Source organism: Gadus macrocephalus, chromosome 15 (assembly GCF_031168955.1).
Source record: "Gadus macrocephalus chromosome 15, ASM3116895v1".
NCBI lineage: Eukaryota > Metazoa > Chordata > Actinopteri > Gadiformes > Gadidae > Gadus > Gadus macrocephalus.
In genome coordinates, this window is record NC_082396.1 from 22,061,523 (window position 1) to 22,082,987 (window position 21,465).

At 42.7% G+C, this 21,465-nt stretch overlaps 1 protein-coding gene across 2 annotated transcripts in view; it reads left to right on the plus strand.

Moving 5' to 3' along the window:
- LOC132473518 (endoplasmic reticulum junction formation protein lunapark-B-like) overlaps nucleotides 1-21,465 on the plus strand; it is a 56,353-nt gene that overhangs the window by 16,063 nt on the left and 18,825 nt on the right. For both annotated transcript variants that reach the window (XM_060073689.1, XM_060073690.1), the window contains exons 5-10: nucleotides 1,529-1,665; nucleotides 2,051-2,109; nucleotides 2,403-2,443; nucleotides 2,737-2,820; nucleotides 3,081-3,132; nucleotides 10,431-10,550. In XM_060073689.1, the coding sequence (XP_059929672.1) occupies nucleotides 1,529-1,665; nucleotides 2,051-2,109; nucleotides 2,403-2,443; nucleotides 2,737-2,820; nucleotides 3,081-3,132; nucleotides 10,431-10,550 (493 nt within the window). The remainder of the gene's footprint in view (nucleotides 1-1,528; nucleotides 1,666-2,050; nucleotides 2,110-2,402; nucleotides 2,444-2,736; nucleotides 2,821-3,080; nucleotides 3,133-10,430; nucleotides 10,551-21,465) is intronic.

Here is a 21,465-nt window from a genome sequence, read left to right on the forward strand (position 1 = left end):
CCTCTCTAATCTCCGGTAGGTAGATGGCAGCTCCTCATCCAGAAGCACTGAGACTACAGCAGAGTCCTTTCTAGTGGGGGAGGTGGTTGGCTCATCCTGACCAGTGGTAGAGGATGCTCCAAAATACTTTAGAAGTGCCCCTGAAATTGCAATTGAATTGTAATTGACATCAAAAGACAGTAGGCTTAGGGCTGGGCGATAAACCGACTTTATCGATTAACCAGTTCACGTCGACTTGTTTAAATGAAAATCGGTTTTCTCTTCATCATCAGACAACGCTTCCCTCTCAGCTCCCGTAGTTCGAATGGGCTCAGCCCTCCCTCCGCACATTTACCAAAGTGATACACAAACATTGCAGTGAGCCGGGAAGAATATGTTCCTAAGAAGCATCCTCGATAAAATTGTATGATGACTATATGCTCTGTAAGGTGACCTTGGGTGTTTTGAAAGGCGCCTCTAAATTAAATGTATTATTATTATTATTATTAAGAAAGTCACGCGTCATCCGTTATTTGGAATTAGTTCGCGTTCGCGAGGTCAGATTGAGACCAGACAACACCCCGTTGCAAAGTCTGTTCGAAGTCTGTTGCTAGCAAAGGCAGCAGTACGACGAATTGACTGCAGCACCTCAGGCATAAACATCCCGCCGAATGGGAGAAAAGTTGCGCGCAGCGGAATGAGAGAGACCACGCCACCACAAGCACCACACGCACAGCTGCTAAAATACAGACCACCATCACACAAACCTTTGCCAACTGCATCCCATATGAAAATAATTTGCCCCGCTGGAAAGCCATTACTGATGCGATCGCTATGTATATACAGAGGATTTGGTCCCAATTTATACAGTGGAAAAGCCAGGCTTCATCAATATGCTATAAGTATTAGATCCCAAGTATGTACGTCTAAAGCCAGAGGTCGTAGACAGGCTTGTCTTCCTGGCTAAAAATGTAAAAATCGATTTAAATCGGAAATCAGATTTTTGGTGAAAAAATCAGGGACTTATTTTTTAGGCCAGATCGCCCAGCCCTAAGTAGGCTATAATATCATCTTATAGAAAACACCCATGAATAGCCAATTTAAATGAACATACCCTTACATGCTAAATGTCTATCATTAGACGCAATATTAATCTAACTTTCAGGGAGGAAAAAATAGCTCCTTGGTTACTGCCTTGAATTCTATGCATGGCATTATTTTAGCTATGACTGGTTAACTAACTCTTGAGGTCCTCAAGAGGTCCCTCAGAGGACCTCTTGATGTCAATTGTTTTTTCGATTAATTGACCGGATAAAAAAAGAAACATTTGTAATTGCCGCATCTTTATTCAAAAACGGAACATTACTTCAAATTCACAGTGCAGACTGAAGTTTAAAAACACCAGGTTATTGTTAAACAATCACTATAGATTGCTGGATGTGAGTTTTGGGCAGGTGCCAATATCGACAGTGGCAGAAGTTGAGCCTTTGCATTTCTCACCCAGTGTCCATCAAAACGTGAATGACAGTCCTGCGTTGTCTCTCCCCAGCTGTGGGTTTGCAGGCTCATCCTCTACTCCTCAGTGCTGTACCTGTTGACCTGTCTGGTCGTCTACTGGCTCTACCTCCCTGAGCCATGGATCCAGAGGATTGCCATGGCCCTGCCGTTCTTCATGGTTCCTGTGCTGTGAGTATGCAGCATCACATAGGTTCCTATGAAATGGATTTTACAATCAAGTTGCCCAGACTTGCCTTTATATATCTGCATCTAGGGATAAAGTTAATGTTCAATTTTAAACTAAATATGGTTAGCTTTCTGCTATTAGCGCCATATGGACTCATTTCACATTGGTTTCCTTGCATGGCATACGTTTACAACATTGATTTATCAGTCCTTTCATTAATATTTACTATACCTCTTGCATGTTAAGTAAGTTAAGTTATATCACTGGTGTCGCTATAGCAACCAGCATACCACAATGGAACCAATATTTAATATTAACCCTGCTTTTAAACTGATGTGAAAATAGCAGTATCTTCTCTCATCTGTTGTGGCCGTCATTCTCCCTCAGGGTGTGGTTCTCAAGGAAACTGCTGGTCTATCTCTTCTCCAAACGCACAGAACGAAACAGTAAGCATCTCTCCTCGCCTGTCAGTTTTATCTATGTGTTTTTTGGTTTCTTCTTTGTTCTATGCTTTTGTTCCATGTTGTGTTACAATTTCAATTCCGTTCAATGTAAATATATCTTGCAAGTGATGCCAACGGCAGACTTTACAGACATCATGGTCTGCATGTGCCGGGCTACAATACTACACCTTATGGAAATGTGCCATACTGTCCTAGCCATTACTGAGGCAGGTCTGGAGTTCTCATCTCCCCACTGGTGTGATACTTTGTCACATTGTTTCTATTTCTACTTTTAGATGATAAATTAGAAGATTTGAAAGTTTCCAAAAGAAAGATTGTAAGTATATGAGCATCCAATCAGAGCTTGTGAAGGGTGCTAGTTGGGGTTTTTCTGTATGCATGGGGTACCATGTTTTTGTTTTCTTTCAAATTATAATAGTTCTGCAGGTAATGTGTCAAATAAAGTCTCAACAGCTGGATGAATGGGTTGTAGTTATTTAGTAACAAACCGTGTAACATGTTTGATGCACTAGGAGAGTGTTTTAATGAGGAAGATTATACAATAATTTATATTTCAAAACAGAACTAAAAGGTCTAGCTTGAGGTGGAGATAAAGGTTTTTGATTTCAGCTGGAGGAAGTGATGGAAACGGAGACCTACAAGAATGCCAAGCTCATCCTAGAACGCTTTGACCCTGAGGCCAAGAAGAAAGCGGTGAGCACGGTGTTGTGTGCTATTTAAATCCCTATATCCATAGGTTTATGCAACACCCACTCAGAGTTCAGCAGGACCAGCCTTTATTTTACTAGTGTGCCACTAGAAATACTCAAACGACCCCTACCGGTTGGGATGGAATTGTGTGGTACTTGTGTCTCTTTTATCTCTGGCATTGCAACACGGTCACAGGCGGGAATAGGGGAATTTAAACACATGTTGAAGACTTGATTGTAGATGTTTTTCATATTTTTTTGTAGGAGTTGGAGTCAACTCCAGTGCGTCTCCAGATGACTCCACGACCAGGACAAGGTAGAACCGTGATCCACACAGTAGAATCGGTAGGAAGGTAGAACCGTGATCCATAAAGTAGAACCAATAGGAAGGTAGAACTGTGATCCCCACGATAGAACCAATAGGAAGTTAGAACTGTGATCCACACAGTAGAATCAAGAGGAAGGTAGAACCAATAGGACGGAATAACCAACACGAAGGTAGAACCAATAGGAAGGTAGAACCGTGATCAAACATTTGTAAAAATGCCAACGGCAGTCAAAGCTGCAAATGATAAACTTACCCCATGGACCGGTGATCCTCTTTACCTTGCTGATGGTCAACCCAGGAAACCCCTTGGGTGGGTCGAGCTTGAAATGAGCCTACATGATAAGACCTGGTTGATAACTATGGTGGTCCTAGACTCCAGGACTCTGGCTTTTCCTGCCCTGATTGGTTTGGACTTCGTGTTTTTTACTGGTATGCAGCTTGATGTTGCAGGCGGGATGTACTGGTTCCGGGATAATGCAGAAAAGAAATTCTACTTTTGTGCAGAGTCCTCTCTTTCTGGGGAGGGGGAGACTGGCAACTCTATTGCCTTCTTTTCTGTGGTAGCTCCATCGGCCACTGCACTGTTCCCTACACAGGTCCCTTTGGAGGACTCAGACTTGATGCTGGAGATGGATCCAGAGGTGAGGGAAATCACAGCATTTATATGCCCTCATGGACTGGTCCAATTTAAAGTCATGCCATTTGGACTTAAGAATGCCCCTGCCACCTTCCAGAGGCTCATGGAGAGAGCCCTGGGAGAGCTGAAGGGAATCATCTGTTTTGTCTACTTGGATGACATTATCATCTTCTCTTCGTCCTGGGAACAGCATTCTTATGATGTCCAAGCTGTCCTGGACAAACTCTGAAACGCAGGCCTCTCTGAATATGAAGAAAAGTAAACTGTTCAGAACCTCTTTGAAATTCCTGGGCCTTCTTGTCTCTGCTACAGGAGTCCATGTTGACCCAGACAAGATTGAGGCTGTGCAGAACTACCCTGCACCCACCAACTTGAAAGCCCTACAAAGGTTCCTGGGCATGGCTGGGTGGTATCACAGATTCGTCCCCAACTTTTCCCAGATTGCTGAACCACTCAATGCCCTGAAGAAAAAAGGAGCAAAATACTGCTGGTCACCTGCATGCCAAACATCGTTTATTACCCTGAAAAAGCACCTGGTTAAACCACCTGTCCTGGGCCACCCAAGCTTCAATGCACCCTTTGTGGTATACACCGACGCCAGTGAGATTGGACTTGGGGCTGTGCTTTTCCAGAAATCCCACCAAGGAACCGAGGAAGTCCTCGCCTTTGCCAGCCGCAGTCTAAACCCTGCAGAGAAAAACTATGCTGCCACTGAGCTAGAATGTTTGGCAGTGGTGTGGGCAGTAGAGAAGTGGAGAACTTACCTGGAAGGTAGACAATTCACAGTGGTTACAGATCATGCCTCTCTACTATGGGTGTTCAAAACCACCAAACCCAGCACCCGACTCATCAGGTGGGAACTCCGGCTTCAAGAATTCTCCTTCACTGTTGAATACAGAAAGGGAAAGTACAACACTGTACCGGATGCCCTCTCCCGAGCTCCTACAGAATCCATCCATACAACCGCACCGGTGTGTGCTACCATCGCATCTGCCCCTCCAAAACCATCAAAAGAGCTTCCTATCTCAATTGAGGCCCTGTGGAAGACCCAACAGGAAGATCCAGAATGTCAGGTTCTATATCAAAAAGTAGTAGAAACTGGACAAGTCATTAATTCAAACCCTTCCTACATCATTCTGGATGATCTCCTCTACCGTCTCGTCACCCTCCCATACAAAACCATCTACCAACTCTACATACCTCCTAGCTTCCGCTCACACTTAATGGACTACTTCCACCAAGATCCCCTCTCTGGACATCTTGGCAGGCACAAAACCTACTGAAGACTACAACATCTTGTCTACTGGCCAAAGATGAGCTGGGATGTCAGAGAACATTGTTACACATGTCAACTTTACAAACCAGAAAACAAAAAACAAACCCAAACTCACCGCCCCTGGGAGATGCTGGGAGTGGATTTGATGGCCCCCTTTCCCAAAAGCTCCAACCAAAACGTCTATCTCCTTGTGTTTGTAGATTATTTCTCACGGTGGGTTGAATTGTTCCCAATCCGAAATGCAACTGCTGAAACCATCTCTCGGGTCATGGTCAAAGACATCTTGACCAGGTGGGGCATTCCTGACTACATCCTGTCGGACCAGGGAACACAGTTTGTTTCATCAGTTTTCCAAACTGTATGCAGGACCTGGAATGTGGGACACAAGTTAACATCTGCATACCATCCACAAACTAACCTTACAGAAAGGGTGAACCGTACCCTAAAATCCATGATAGCATCCTATGTTGGTGACGATCATAAACATTGGGACAAGAACCTGTCGGAGTTCCGGTTCGCGATTAACTCTGCAGTCCAGGAGTCAACAGGCGTTTCTCCTGCAGAGCTTAATCTTGGTCGCTCCCTCAGAGGACCTCTTGATGCAATGTTGCAACCTCAGGAAACTGCTCCTGACACCCCTCCATAAACCAAAATCACACAGCTCAAAGATCTCTGTTCCTTTGTTGAAAAAAATCTGGACTCTGCTCGTCAACGGCAGAAAAGAAACTATGACAACACCGACGTGACCTTGAGCTTCAGGAACAGTCTGGTTGAGAGCCCATCCTCTCTCCAAGGCTGAAAAATCATTTGCCGCCAAGTTAGCCCCAAAATGGCAAGGTCCATATCGGGTAGTGGAACAAGTTTGGCCGGTGAACTATAAAGTTGTTTTAGAAAATTCAGGCAAAGACTTAAAAGTTGTACACATTTCCCGTCTCAAACCTTGCTACCCGACTGCACTGAAGAAAAAACACCTTCTTGAAATCTTCAATGAGGAGTCGGATGAAGAGGTCTTCCTTGGGTTCGCAGACACCTCCGGTTCTACTACAAATAAACTAGGAGGTGATTCTGTGTAAAACGCACACTTAGTAGGACAACTACTGCGCCTTACCTTTGGTCGGCTTCTGCTAAGGGGGGAGGAGTGTAGCGGCCGCGTTGTCAGAATAACACATTGCTACACCCCTTTCCAGTAAAACACACCTCCATTCATGTCTTCCTCCGTCATCCACCCCATTCATCTCCTACTCCAATGGAAATAAACTGCCCACCGATTCCGCGCATTTTAAAATCCGTCCTCCAGGAAGGAAATGTGGTAGCGAGTGAAAGTCACCGAAAGAGCGGAGTCCGTGAAGAAGAAGTGGGACCACGGCGTTAAGCGTTTGGTTGAAGTCCGCGATATAGCCGTCTTATGCTTTGCATCCTTGTCACGGGAGTTTCGTCGGCACGTCTGCGATTGCCTGTGGATGTCTTAATTTCCCTACCGGACGTTGCTTCATGGGAACCGGCATCTCACGACTGACTCACTCTGACTCTGACTCTGACTAACGTAAACAACTTCGGTACCGTGAGTACCCGGTGTGTATTTTTGTTTTGGGTGGGTTGTTGCTACACCGGGTCGAGAGACGCTGGTTATTGTGGTTTATTTCCTTATTTTTCTATTGGAGTACTTTTATTACATCGTATCTCGTAAAACCTGAACGGACTTTTCCCAAATGGATTAAAAACGGGATTAAACGAGGAACAGACAGACTGATGCGTACGCACGCTGCATTTATTTTCTTCCAACCAATATGAAAGTAGAACTGTGATCCACACCGTAGAACCAATAGGACACTAGAACCAATAAGAAGGTAGAACCAATAGGAAGGTATAACAAATAGGACAGTAGAACTAATAGGAGCAAGGTACGTTTTATCAGTCTGTTTTCTGGGAATAATTGACACAAGCAGAAACCAGAAAACAAGCCTTTTTTGTTTTGTCAAAAAAACAAATCAAAAGTTTACCACTCAATATCTTGTTTCGGTGGGTGGGCGGGTCCTCTAATTGGCTAGTATGCTTCGTTGCCCTGCGCTCTTCAAAATAAAAGTTCTTCCGTTTGATAATGTCGACAAAAATAATAGTATTCATAATCATTTGAAAATGAGAACTTATGAAGTTATGATGACTTCAGTGCAGTTGACATGAAGTTATTACCTGAAGAGTAGACCTGAGGGCTTTACTACGACGGATGCTCAACATATCCAGGCTCTATGTTCATAATCCGGCTCAACAAAACTTAAAGCCCCGGTCAGAGTTAACTGGTATGACGACGGTGGTCATTGTCCGGATATGAGCTTTGCGCTCTGTGCGCGTTCACATCAAAGGAGCTGCGATCGCGGGCGGCTGATTTCCTCACAGCCTGAGAGCTATGAGGAATACAAGTGATCACAACACATTTCTGACAGCTGAACATGGCGCATCTGTTGACCTTTATCCATTTACAGTAAACAAATATTTTTTTCTTGTTGGAAGATATTTTATATTGTTTTCATATTATTATTTACGGATGGTGATTACAGAATGCGAGTGTGTGTTATATTGAAAGCGAGGCTGGGTGTGCCTATGAATATAGGCTACAGTGAGTTTTTTAAGGTGCTGTACAGGCAAATCATATTGTCTACTCTGTACAGTGACAAAGAGTGTACAGTGTCGTAGCAATCTCGCTATTAGATATTGCGTCAAAGACAGATGAGATATTTAGATGCAAAAAGCACACAATACTTGTAGGCAATTGCTGGTCACATATATTTGTAATAAAAGTACTAACAAAGATACATCTCAATATGCATCAACAAACAATAAAAACAGGCATACAATAATAATAATCTGAGGCCTCAGATGGGAGTTCTCCATGCGTCTTACTTCATACACTAAAGGTACGCTCAGAGAAAATCCACCGATCAATGAGTTCTTATTCACTTGGGTTGGGTTCTGGAGGGGGTGTGTCCCCTAATTAACCAAAAGCCTTTGTTTACCAGATGGTAATCTTTTACAATTGAAGCTCCCCTGGATGCCATTCAAGGGGGTGGCGGCCGTGCCATGTAACCCTTTTGCTTCCTCGACGCTAGCCCGGGGGTCGAGGAACAGGCCCATACATCAAAGGATTGCATGGAAACAAATTTACATCACACGTAAGGAGAGGAAGAGGCAGGCAATAATATGCATCACACAAAACCCAAAGGTTCACACTTTAGATCACCCACAAGGAGAGTAGAAGGCAGGCAATATAAATGAATCACACAAAATAGCAACAAAACTTAAATTCATAGATAGACCAAAACAATACAACATGTGGATTTTCCATCACAACAGTAACCTTCTTCATTCAATATTTAATTGGCTACTGTAGCCTACACTATAAACAAATGGTTTTGCGCTTTGCTCATGGCAGTTGTGACAGTCATTTTAACATGTCAGCAGGCAAGCTTCACTCATTCCAAGATATACTATGCTTTGTCCTATAGCCTACTTGGAACATGTTTTGAAATTGATCTATAGTAGCCAGATTTGCTAACAACAGGCCAGCTGGAATACAAAGCAAACTGTCACTCAAATGCACATTCATGGAAGTTTTCCATTGTCATCCCAGGACAAAACACAAATAATGCTGTAATGTAATAATATACATCTTTAAATGCGCAATAATGAGTCATTCACAGACTAATTAAATGTTTTTATTGGCTCCCAGAATGCAGGTCAGTTAGTGACTCCCAGTATCTCTAAAAACAGACTGGGAAGTAGAGCCTTCAGTTACTGGGTTCCTTTACAGTTACTGGGTTCTTTTACTGTGGAACCAGCTCTCTCCATGGGTCAGAGAGGCAGACACTCTCACTACATTTTAAGTAGAGCCCCCCCCCCCCCCCTCACCTTTCGCAACTTGTAGTTTGGCCTTGGCGTCTCGCAGTCTCTCTGTGTTCCCACATATTCTCCACAGCTCCATCCCTCTGCACCAACTGCAATTTTCCCCCTGTTAAAAGGGTTTTCCTGGGAGTTTTTACTCAGTGGATGTGAAGGTTTAAGGGAAGAGGATGTTGTTATGATGCTCATGCTATTTTAAGCCCTTGGAGACAAACTGTTCGTAAAAACGGGCTATAAAAATAAAATGGCCTTGCCTTGCCTAACCCGCTTGGACTGTAATTCATATTCATGCTACTAGTTTGATCATTGACTGACTACGTGAGTAGTTGCACAGAGGAGATCTTATAGAAGTCTTATAGTCAAACGGTATAGGGTATATACAAATTTGATGTGTTTAGGCCATTTATAAGATCTAGTTAACATCATTAAAGAGTAGACAACATGATTTTCTTGTACAGCACCTTAAAAAACTCACTGTAGCCTATATTCATAGGCACACCCAGTCTCGCTTTCAATATCGCATTCTGTAAGCACCATCAGTAAATAATAATATGAAAACAATATGAAATATCGTTCAACAAGAAAATATAATTTGTTAACTGTAAATGGATAAAGGTCAACAGATGCGCAATGTTCAGCTGTAAGAAATGTGTTGTGATCACTTGTATTCCTCATAGCTCTCAGCCTGTGAGGAAATCAGCAACACGCGATCGCAGCTCCTTTGATGTGAACGCGCACAGAGCCGGACAATGGGGCTTTAGGTTTTGTTGAGCCGGATTATGAACACAGAGCCTGGATATGTTGAGCCTCCATCGTAGTAAGCCCTCAGGTCTACTCTTCATGTAATAACTGTGCCACCTTGTGGCTAAACATCAACTGCAAGTTCTCATTTTCAAATGATTATGAATACATTGTTATTTGAAGCCGTGTCAGTCTTGACTGTGGGTGATGGGGTCCTCTTTGTCTGCTAGTGTCTATAATACAGTAATATTTTTGTCGACATTATGAAACACAAGAACTTTTATGTTGAAGAGCACAGGGCAACAAAGCAAACTAGCCAATAAGAGGACCCGCCTACCGATGGAATCCAGATATTGAGTGACAAATTTGTTTTGTTACGTAAGAACCAAAAAACGAATAAACGTCCTGAAATTTTGATTTTCGTTTTTTTTGACAAAAGGAAAAAACGAAAAAAAACGGCTTGTTTTCTCGTTTCTGCTATATTAGCCAATTATTCCCAGAAAACAGACTGATAAAACGTACATTGCTCTAATAGGACAGTAGAACCAATAGGAAGGTTGAACCCTATATATATGAGCCCAATGACAGTTGCATGACCCCGGTGTGCATATCACTAACAAACTGAACTGATCAACACGGCACTAGCCAGGATGATCCCTTTAAAGAGAGTCTTTAAATCCTGAATCTGAACGGTTTGTCTTGGTACTGCTGACAAGGCTTTGCTGCCCCTCCCATCAGAGATTCGTCAGAGGGGCGTGGCCATGAGGCCCATGCCGATGGTGGGCCCGGCTGGTATGGTGATGATGACTCCGCCCCTGGGGGAACGCCCTCCAATGGCCCCGGGCGCCACACCAATGGGTAAGGGAGTGCCCACACGGGTACAGCATGTCAGAGAAAAGGGAGACAAAGTTTTGTGTTTATGACTAAATCTTATTAATATTTATTTGGCAATGTAAAGAATTGTGCACCCACCCTGTCCTCGTAGGGTTAGAATCTGCTGTTTTATTCGACATAGAGTGGATTCTAATGCCATGAAGTTCCCCATGGGGACAGCTTACCATACGGCTGTCCCTGACTGCCACAACTCCACTCTGTGCCATTTGACACAGAGAACCCTGTTCGAACCCCCTGTCCCTAACCCTGACACCCCCAGGGTCCAGTTTTAGAGGTGCAACCCGGTATCACACGATTTCGTGCTCATGCGCACGAAAAGTAATCTGTTGAACCGTGTCCCAGAGCATGATTGTCCGACTTTATTCTTACTTGTTACGATGCTGACCGTAGACAGCCCATAACCCAAGTCTGTCCCTACGTGGTGTGCTGAACATGAGTTTTTTTTTTTCCTAATCTTGCCCTGGGTGAGTGCAACCTAACCTATCTAGGGGGTTAGGTGCAAGGTACTCACCACAGGTCCGTCTCTCACACTCCGCACCGGCTCCTCGTCCCGGTTGGATGAAACGTCAGTCCCGCTGACCAGCCCGCGCCTTGATCCAGTCTTTAATTCACTGTGTATATATATATATACAGTGGGGAGAACAAGTATTTGATATACTGCCGATTTTGCAGGTTTTCCCACTTACAAAGCATGTAGAAGTCTGTAATTTTTAGGTACTCTTCAACTATGAGTGACAGAATCTAAAACAAAAATGCAGAAAATCACATTGTATGATTTTTAAGTTATTAATTTGCATTTTATTGCATGAAATAAGTATTTGATACATCAGAAAAGCAGAACTTAATATTTGGTACAGAAACCTTTTGTTTGCAATTACAGAGATCATACGTTTCCTGGAGTTCTTGACCAGGTTTGCACACACTGCAGCAGGGATTTTGGCCCACTCCTCCATACAGACCTTCTCCATATCCTTCAGGTTTCAGGGCTGTCGCTGGGCAATACGGACTTTCAGCTCCCTCCAAAAGATTATCTATTGGGTTCAGGTCTGGAGACTGGCTAGGCCACTCCAGGACCTTGGGATGCTTCTTACGGAGCCACTCCTTAGTTGCCCTGGCTGTGTGTTTCGGGTCGTTGTCATGCTGGAAGACCCAGCAACGACCCATCTTCAATGCTCTTACTGAGGGAAGGAGGTTGTTGGCCAAGATCTCACGATACATGGCCCCATCCATCCTCCCCTCAATACGGTGCAGTCATCTTTGCAAAAAAGCATCCCCAAAGAATGATGTTTCCACCTCCATGCTTCACGGTTGGGATGGTGTTCTTGGGGTTGTACTCATCCTTCTTCTTCCTTCAAACATGGCGAGTGGAGTTTAGACCAAAAAGCTATATTTTTGTCTCATCAGACCACATGACCTTCTCCCATTCCTCCTCTTGATCATCCAGATGGTCATTGGCAAACTTAAGACGAGTCTAGACATGCGCTGGCTTGAGCAGGGGGACCTTGCGTGTGCTGCAGGATTTTAATCCGTGACGGCATAGTGTGTTACTAATGGTTTTCTTTGAGACTGTGGTCCCAGCTCTCTTCAGGTCATCGACCAGGTCCTGCCGTGTAGTTCTGGGCTGATCCCTCACCTTCCTCACGATCATTGATGCCCCATGAGGTGAGATCTTGCATGGAGCCCCAGACCGAGGGAGATTGACCATCATCTTGAACTTCTTCCATTCCTAATAAACCTAATAAAAACAGTTGTTGCCTTCTCACCAAGCTGCTGGCCTATTGTCCTGTAGCCCATCCCAGCCTTGCAGGTCTACAATTTTATCCCTGATGTCCTTACACAGCTCTCTGGTCTTTGCCATTGTGGAGAGGTTGGAGTCTGCTTTATTGAGTGTGTGGACAGGTGTCCTTTATACATGTAACAAGTTCAAAAAGGTGCAGTTAATACAGGTAATAAGTGGAGAACAGGGGGCTCCTTAAAGAATAACTAACAGGTCTGCGAGAGCTGGAATTCTTACTGGTTGGTAGGTGATCAAATACTTATGTCATGAAATAAAATGCAAATTAATTACTTAAAAATTGTACAATGTGATTTTCTGGATTTTTGTTTTAGATTCCGTCCCTCACAGTTGAAGTGTAACTATGATGACAATTACAGACCTCTACATGCTTTGTGAGTGGGAAAACCTGCAAAATCGGCAGTGTATCAAATACTTGTTCTCCCCACTGTATATCCCAAAAGTGTTTCCTTAATGGAATGTCCGAGTAGTAGGGATGGGAATTTATAAGAATTTAACAATTCAGATTCTGCTTATCGTTTCGATCCCTTATCGATTCTCTTATCGATTCTCATTGGGTGAGAAAATAAGTACAAATTTGTTTGTTTATATTAACTCTCTTTAATATCTGATCAGAATTGCGTCTTGTATTAGGAAATTGTACATTTTCACATTAATTGGTCTAGGCAAAATAAGGATATGTTTGGCTTTTTAAGCCCAAATGCCATCATTATGTGCAATAAAACTAAAAACACAGACTGAAAATAGCCAAGTAAGAGCTTGTGCCTTTTGGAATATTAACAGTGCTCATTTGCGTTCAACAAAATTCAACTGACATAAACAGAGAAGAAGTCACTTTTTGTGCAGAAAAATTATCATGTTTGCCCTCTCAGGAAGGATACGAGATCTTTCTGGACTTAGGGTGTCTCCAGCAGTGGAGAACACCCTTTCAGAAGGGATGGAGGACCCTTGCACACAGAGATACTCCTCAGCAAGAGCTGACAACACTGGCAATGTGTCACTCTTCTTCCACCACCAGAGATTGGTACTATCTTTGGTTGCAATATATATTGCATACACAACAAACATAACCTTTTTAATGTGTCTTTAGTCAACCAAGTTTTCTATAAGTCATTTTAATTTTTTCTTCTCCTTCTCAATGGGCTTTCTAAGCCGTTGGTCTATGGCTGCAGCTTGGATGGCAGGGAACTGTTCACAAAATCTCTCCATCATCAAATACAGGGAGTTCTATCTTGTCCTCACATCTAAAAGGAGCATGTGCTGGGGCAGCTCTGCAGACACACACACACACACACACATTAAAGGTTGGGTATGGAATTCGCTTTTTTGGCCATTTTTGCAGAATTACTTGAAATCCTTATCATAACCCACTTACAGCCACTGAGTTAGAAGTACTGACATGAAAATTAAACAAGTCAATCATCTGTGGAACGGGCAGGGCTCGAAAAACTCCAGCCAATGATTTCCAGAGCCACCGAGTTGCATTGGACAGTAAGTACGTCAATCAAACGGTCGTACTGCACTCCCCCGCGCCCCGCTCGCGACCCCTTCGTGCAGTACTCGTGACCCAGAGCTCGTGACCCAGAGCAAGCTCCTGTTTGTTGTTATCCTGCGGTAGCTACTGGAACTAGTTAATCCACATTTGGACCTAGCAGTAGAAGACAATTTCCATGGCAGACAAGACGCCACCATCCCCATGTTTTTTTTTTTTAATGTTGCCATGTTGTTTAACGAAAACCTACGCTAGCCTGGCTCGATCTCGGGCATCTGTGTTCGCGCTCGTGCATGATTGCGCGTCCAGGTACTTGGAATGGGTGGAGTCAGAGTCAGCGTTGAAGGAGAGGGTAGGACCATTTGAGTTGTGTATTTTCAAAATCTGCTGGCCTTTCGCAAATCCCATACCCAACCTTTAAACAATGTAATATTTCCATCACTTTATAATTTTTAAATTGATCATAATCTGTTATTTATCTTACAATTTGTATCTCGTTAGCTTGCAATTAAAGTATTTAAACGGTAGGCCTATTACTTATTGAGGAGTTGTTGCTTTTCCTTTAGGACGACTTTAGCCATGTGGGATCTCCTCATCCATACGATCACAGAACGAATCCTAGCTGCCCAGTTGGAAACTGTATTGCAGTTGTACAGCTTCTGAGCTCCAAGGTGTGTGTGCAAAACATGGAAACTTGATGTTTAGCTTTTTGACAGCTACATCCATGTTTGCTGTGTTATCCACAGTTGCTGCCACCTCCTTCTCTTTCACTCCAAACTCTCCAGGATCCCCTCAATTTCCTTCGCAACAGCTATCCCTGTTTGAGATTGGTACACTGCTTTGGTTTTAAGGACTTTTTCTTTACTCTGACTTTCCCTGACGTAGTGCAATGAGTGAGGTAGTGGTCCTAACTGAAACTAGTCCAACCATCTGCTGTGCTGGCTGCATTTGTGACATGCCTCAGGTCTGTGATCAGATTGCTCTTTTAAACTGTCTCTGTTTGGGGCTTTGTATTTTGAGTTCAGAGTCTTTTCATATCTCTACAGAAAATATATGGTAGGATTAGGAATGAATAAAACAGACTATACTGACATAAAAACTTAGAAATTTGTTATTTTCATTTGAAAAGAAAAGCTGGACAAAATACTACGGAAATTCAGAGGACTCTAATGTGGCAAACGAGTGCAAGCCCTTTACCACAAACTTAGTCACTGCTCGGTGACATTCGTTTATCCTCGCCTCTGTCATTTTATTCCTCCCTGCCTCTGTGAACGGAGTAGCTAGAGGTGCACGAGAGCTACTTGCTGCAGTGCAGACTCTGAGCCAGTGTGAGAGCCAGCCTCTGAGCCAGGCAGACTTTGGCCGTCATCATCTTTTAAATTTGATGGACAATGACAATGTAGATTATTCGTATAGTATACTTTTACACAATGAAATAGCACTCACATTAACTAAGTAGACAGGGCCTGTCCTGCCTGGAGTTTAAAGTTACCTTCGGCATTAATAACAGATGGCGTCCCGATAGCTCCGCTGCTGCTTGACTCACTTCGCTAATTAGTATTGTATCAAACACGCAACATTTCTGCAAATGAACTGCATGCTGTGTAGCCAAATGTTTCTGCATATTGGAGGTAGTTCCCCCCTTTGGAAAATGGAAACTTTACAATTGTTGCAAATGGCCATATTTTCGTCTTTTCGCATGAAATACAACCGAGCGCTTCTGCATCGGCGCCATGCTGGCTGCGTTCTCTGAACCAAAACAAAGCAGCGTGTGTGTGATGTGTGTCACATTTGAAACAACTGGTGTTACACCGAATTCTGCGACACACTGAAAAGTGTGACCCAAAAAAAAGTGTGACATTTTCTGCAACATGCATGATGTTTGCATTATAACAAAAACATAAATAAAACATAAGATCTCCCCCCACCGGTGGGTCTTTCTTTTCTTGATACTAACATTAATTCGAAACAGCGTTTTACACAGTAGGCTATAATAGGAAATGCTCCAAGGTAAATCAGCGTAATTTAACACTGACTGTAGCTTTTTATGGGTAAAAAAGCAACGGTGAAGGATGGTACTAAACACCCTATCATTGTTTGGCTCTGTAAAATGCAAATTAAAACAAATGTATTTATTAAGCACCTTTTAATAAAAAGGTAATTGGTTGGGGGGAGATCTTATGTTTTATTTATGTTTTTGTCATGCCTGTCTACGCTTCAAAAAATATGCAACAGCGCCCCCTGGGGTCACACTTTTCGTGTGACCCCAGGTAAGCGGAATCGTTAAGCAGGCATGCTAACGATTCAAAGGAATTGGTTCACTGGGCACCGGTTCTGAACAAAAAACGGTTCTAAATTCCCATCCCTACCGAGCAGCACGAGTCCCTCGGGTAATTCTCCTTCCCCCGACTCTCATCTCAGTCTCATTCTCCCCCCCTGCCCCCTCAGCTGTTGCTACTTACCTGTGATGAGCGCCTCAACAACGCCCCCTCTGTGTGACGTCAGTACTGACCCTAACCCTAAGCACATGCTACCCTACTGTAACAGTACTGCACAGTACCCATGCATTTTTGATGGGAGCGTTTCTCAGAATATATCTATATCTATATTAGATATAGATATATTTATTTATTATATACAAAGAGATTATTGGTTAAGCCCGTCAGTTACTTGGATCGTAACTCTGTCTATGGCTCCCTCTCTCCTTCCACTGTGTTTTGAGAATTTATATTGATATAACGAGAAAGGATGTAATGATGACGCCAAGAAAATAAAGGCTCCTTGGTTATATTAATTTAAATATAATTAACTTATAAAGCGCGTAACGACACAACGAGACGATCTGTGGGCCAGCAGAGGCTGAATTGCAACTAAATTCGGCCCATGACCTTATACATACCTGTGGTCTTACTCTATATACAAGTCAAATGTATATGATATGATGCTGTACGTGTAGCCTAGTCTTTATATTATAAATATTTTAATATTGTCTGGTTATACCTGAACCACACTTTCACATTGGTGGAAGTGGATTTTCCATGGTCAGATATAGATCTTGTTATAACGATAATTGAATAAAAGCTACATGGTCTACTCATAATATTAATATAACTAAATAATTGTGTATTTACTGTATATATTTAATATGTATTTTAATACATAATTGTTTAAATGTTAAACCAAAGCATTTCAATCTGGAGATTTTTTTTGGACTTCAGAAGAGGGGGAGGGCTGCGCATTGCACCCTCTAGTTATGGATTCGTAAAACAACAATCCGATTCATCCGATTTTTGCAGTAGACCCGGAAAATGCATTACAATATCGTCTCTAAAAATGTGACACGCCCTATTGTTTTCAATGGGCCTGCGTCCACGACACTTGGTTATAACCATGACACGACTGTCATGGTTGCTATGGTGGTTGCCATTGACCGCCCCCTTCCCACGGTTATCGTATGTATCCATATGCACTTGTTAACGACCTATGGCCATTATTTCATTTTCTGTAACATCCACGCATATATCCTGCATTTAATACATGTACATTTTATATGCACAATATTCTGACCAAACCCCGAACATATTGATTCTAGATTCCTATGATAGGAGCGGGATGCTGTGTGCACCGTTCACCTGCAAAGGACTTCATGAGTTCAAACCTTGCTCTGCTCAAAACCACGTTAACAACGTTAAGTGCGGCAACTGGGCTGTTGTCAATTATGTTGTTTTTGTCGTAAACTAGGGTCTGCTGGCTAGGAAATAAACAGGAATATCTTTCTATTTTCCGCAGTTTAGACTTGTAATTATTAATTTACTTTTGTAATGAACTTGACTTTTTTTATTTTTCTGGTGGTTAGTAACGTCACTCTGAGATATGTGAATAGACAGATTTTCATTTCCTGATTTTCATTTCCTGTAGGGCTGGAGCCCCCAAGTTGATAATCGTATGTGTCCTTTGAGACCCCCTTTGATATAAAATGGACCCCTGGTCTATAGCTTAATTTTTACTGTCCTTGACTCAGAAGTTAACCGTTCCTTTTAGGGCCTCAGCCTCCTAATTGATCATTGTAGTATATTTGAATGCCCTCTTCATAGACGCTACCACCACTGGGGCGTGGCAACAATTCTCCATATCCATATGGGAAGGGGGGGGGGTGCTTGTGGACAGTTGGGCTACACTAGACTTACATAGGAAGCTTGCAATGAGCATTTCAATCACCAGCAATTATCAATACACACTCAGGAGGAGGAATGACCTCTCACACATGATAACTTAATTGTTTCAAATAACCCTGCCTCGTTATATCAATGAGCTTGATGTTTTGCTTTCACAAGGTTATAAGCTGTGTCACTACCAAATATTTCCGCGCGCATCTCTCAGAGTGACGTTACTAGCCACCAGACAGTGATAAAAAGGGTCATGTTGATTACAAAAGTAACTTATTAATTAAAAGTCTTAACTGTGGAAAATAGAAAGATATGGGGGATGGTCGATGGCAACCAATATAGCAACCATGGCAGTCAAGTGACGTGGACGCTGGCCCATAAAGAAATTACGGAAAATAATGTATTGGTAACACTTTTCACAACAATAGTCGTGCCGTAAAGCTTTTGGAATGGAATTGAAACAGCGGCACCTGTTGGTTGTATATATTATTGCAAACTGAAACCCCCACCGAACCCCCCCCCCATACCTTGACTAAAGGCCGATTCATACCTCTGGATCCGGACGAAATTCGTCCGTCCGCCCCAAACGTTGCCTCCAAAAGTACCCTTCATACCTCCGTCTGGTTTCAGCTGTGTTATGGATGTTACGCAATAAATCCTCTAGAGGGCAGTGACTGTCGTTTCACAAATTAAAGGCATCGACAATCGCAAACATAATATCTAGGGATGGGAATCGAGAACCGGTTCTTGTTCAGAACCGGTTCCGAGTCAACCGATTCCTTGGAATCGTTACCTGCTTAACGATTCCGCTTATCGGTTCCGGTCGCGGCAAATGCGTCGTGACGTCACACACACGCTGCTTTGATTTGGTTCAGAACGCAGCAAACATGTCGCCGCCGAGGAAGAATCGCATTGTGCGTTCACACCAAACGCGACGGGGCGACAAGATCCCATACAAAGTGAACGTAGAGACGCGTATAAGGGAAAACCGGCGGCAAGTTTTTGTCGTGATGACAGCCAATCAGCGTTCAACAGCGTGATAACTGAGTGACATGTGTAACGTAACAGCCAATCAGCGTTCAGCCGTCAAACTCAGTGCAGTGCAGTCCGGGTGAACCGCGGAATGGAGGAGAAAGTGATTGTTGCAGTTTGCGACTCCCGGAGCTCTATATATAATAGTATATAATATATATACTATATTATAATTGTATATATAATATCACGGCCAACAGCTCTGTCGCCTCCGGATGGCCGTAGCGTGGGGAGCTCTCATAGGGATTGGGCTTCTCGGGGTTTGTTTACCGGCATTGCTATGGTTTCCGGTCTTGTGTGTTCCAACGGTTTATTAGGTAGGCCCATCTAATAAATCTCTGTCTAATCAATGCTTCATTTTGTTTGTCAGTTTAATTTTGTTACAAATTGAATGCAAATGAGCACTGTTAAAATTCCAAAAGGCACAAGCTCTTACTTGGCTGTTTTCAGTCTGTGTTTTTAGTTGTATGGCACATAATGATGGCATTTGGGCTTAAAAAGCTAAACATATATTTTTTCGTCTAGACCAATTGATTTGAAAATGTACAATTTCCTAATACTAGAAGCACTTCTGATCAGATATTAAAGAGATGTAATGCAAACAAAGTCATTTATACTTATTTTCTCACCCAATGAGAATCGATAAGAGAATCGATAAGGAATCGGATCGATAAGCAGAATCGGAATCGGAATCGTGAAATTCTTATCAATTCCCATCCCTAATGATATCTGTAGAGATGATTTAGCTTTGTGTCATCCGAAATCGGCAAAAAAAAGTGCTAAAAGTGTAGGCCTAGGCGGCGGTGGCATGTGACACCCCTCACCAACCCGCAGATCTCCTCAAAATGTTGATAAATAACCAGTTACAACTCATTGCCACAGCAGGTGAACAATTAAATAAAAAGGTCTGGTATGAAGTATCCTTTCCTTCTACCCTTGTAGTCAAATAAATGCTGCCCACCAGCTTTCAAAGTACAATGCTGCCACTGGTGGATTTGTATCAATTCACATAATTATCCATCCCTGCTATTTTGTAGTTCACCAAAACACCCTCAATCAACTTGGGTCTCACATACTTATGCCACCGTACGCCACTAACAGTGCAAGCAGGCCAATGGCAACCAAGAAAAAAACGGAGAAGTCAGAGTATCCCTAATACCCTACATTTACCCTTTGATGCATTTGTTGTTTTAACAAATACATAAGTAGAGGGTGCACTGTACTATCTGCGCACACGCATTCTGTAGTCTAAGAAAATATCAATGGTAATGGTTTGAATTTCGTTCTGTGTATCACGAAATAAGCCAGAAAATCGTGCTATGGTCACGATTCAATAGATTAAATTTCATTAGTATGAGCACGAAATGGTTTGAGGAGGTTTGTTGTAAAAAAAATGGGCAAATCACAGTATCCCTTATACACTACATTTACCCTTTGATGCATTTGTTGTTTTGACACATACATAACCAGAGGGTGCACTGTATTATGTGTGCACACCCCTTCTGAAACCTCTCTCTCTCTCTCCCTCTATCTCTTTCTCTCGTTTCGTTCTGTGGAGCACGAAAAATTTGTTTCAGTTTTTGAGGAGGTCTGCAACAATCTGAAATATTGACATATATATATAACTAGAGGGTGCACTGTACCAGTCGTTCCCAAAGACTGGGTCGCGACCAACATGTGGTTCACAGGAGATTTGAACCTGGTTGCGAAATAAATGTAAAAAAAAAAAAGTATATACATCAATATATATATATATATATAAGTGCTGTCAGTTTAACGCCTTATTAACAGCGTTAACGCAAACCAATTTTAACGTTAATTTTTTTATCCCGCGATAATGAAAAACTCCTTAAAAGTGTGTGTGTGTTTGTGTGTCACTCTGTTCAAGCCTGCTGCACAAGAGATCAATGTTGTCATTAGCTGTTACGTCTTTCTGACCAATCGCAGTTCAAGGCCCACCTGGGCTGTACCACTTTGGGAGGGGCCGCTCAGTTACTCCCCTCTAGACAAAATCAACTTGGTTGCGACGTTGACAGTTTGTTCAGTGAGTGAGAGGTTGCGGGCACACAGCTCAGGCTGCCGGACGGCGCTGCAAGGAACTTTTCTTAACGAAATATTGTTATCCCGCAGTAATCAGCCCGACAGCTCCGAAACGTTAACGGCCCACCGGGAATTTTCCCGACTCTACCGATTACCACTCCGCCACTGTGTGTGTGTGTGTGTGTGTGTGTGTGTGTGGGCGTTATTCATAGCCTGGTAATGTATATAGGCCTACGTATGGTAGGAATTATCATACTGGTTTAAATAATAAATGTTATAGTATTTCCCATCTTTGCTGAGCAAGAGTTTTGTTCCAAATTTTAAGGGATATTTAGAATAGAAAAATATGTGTGA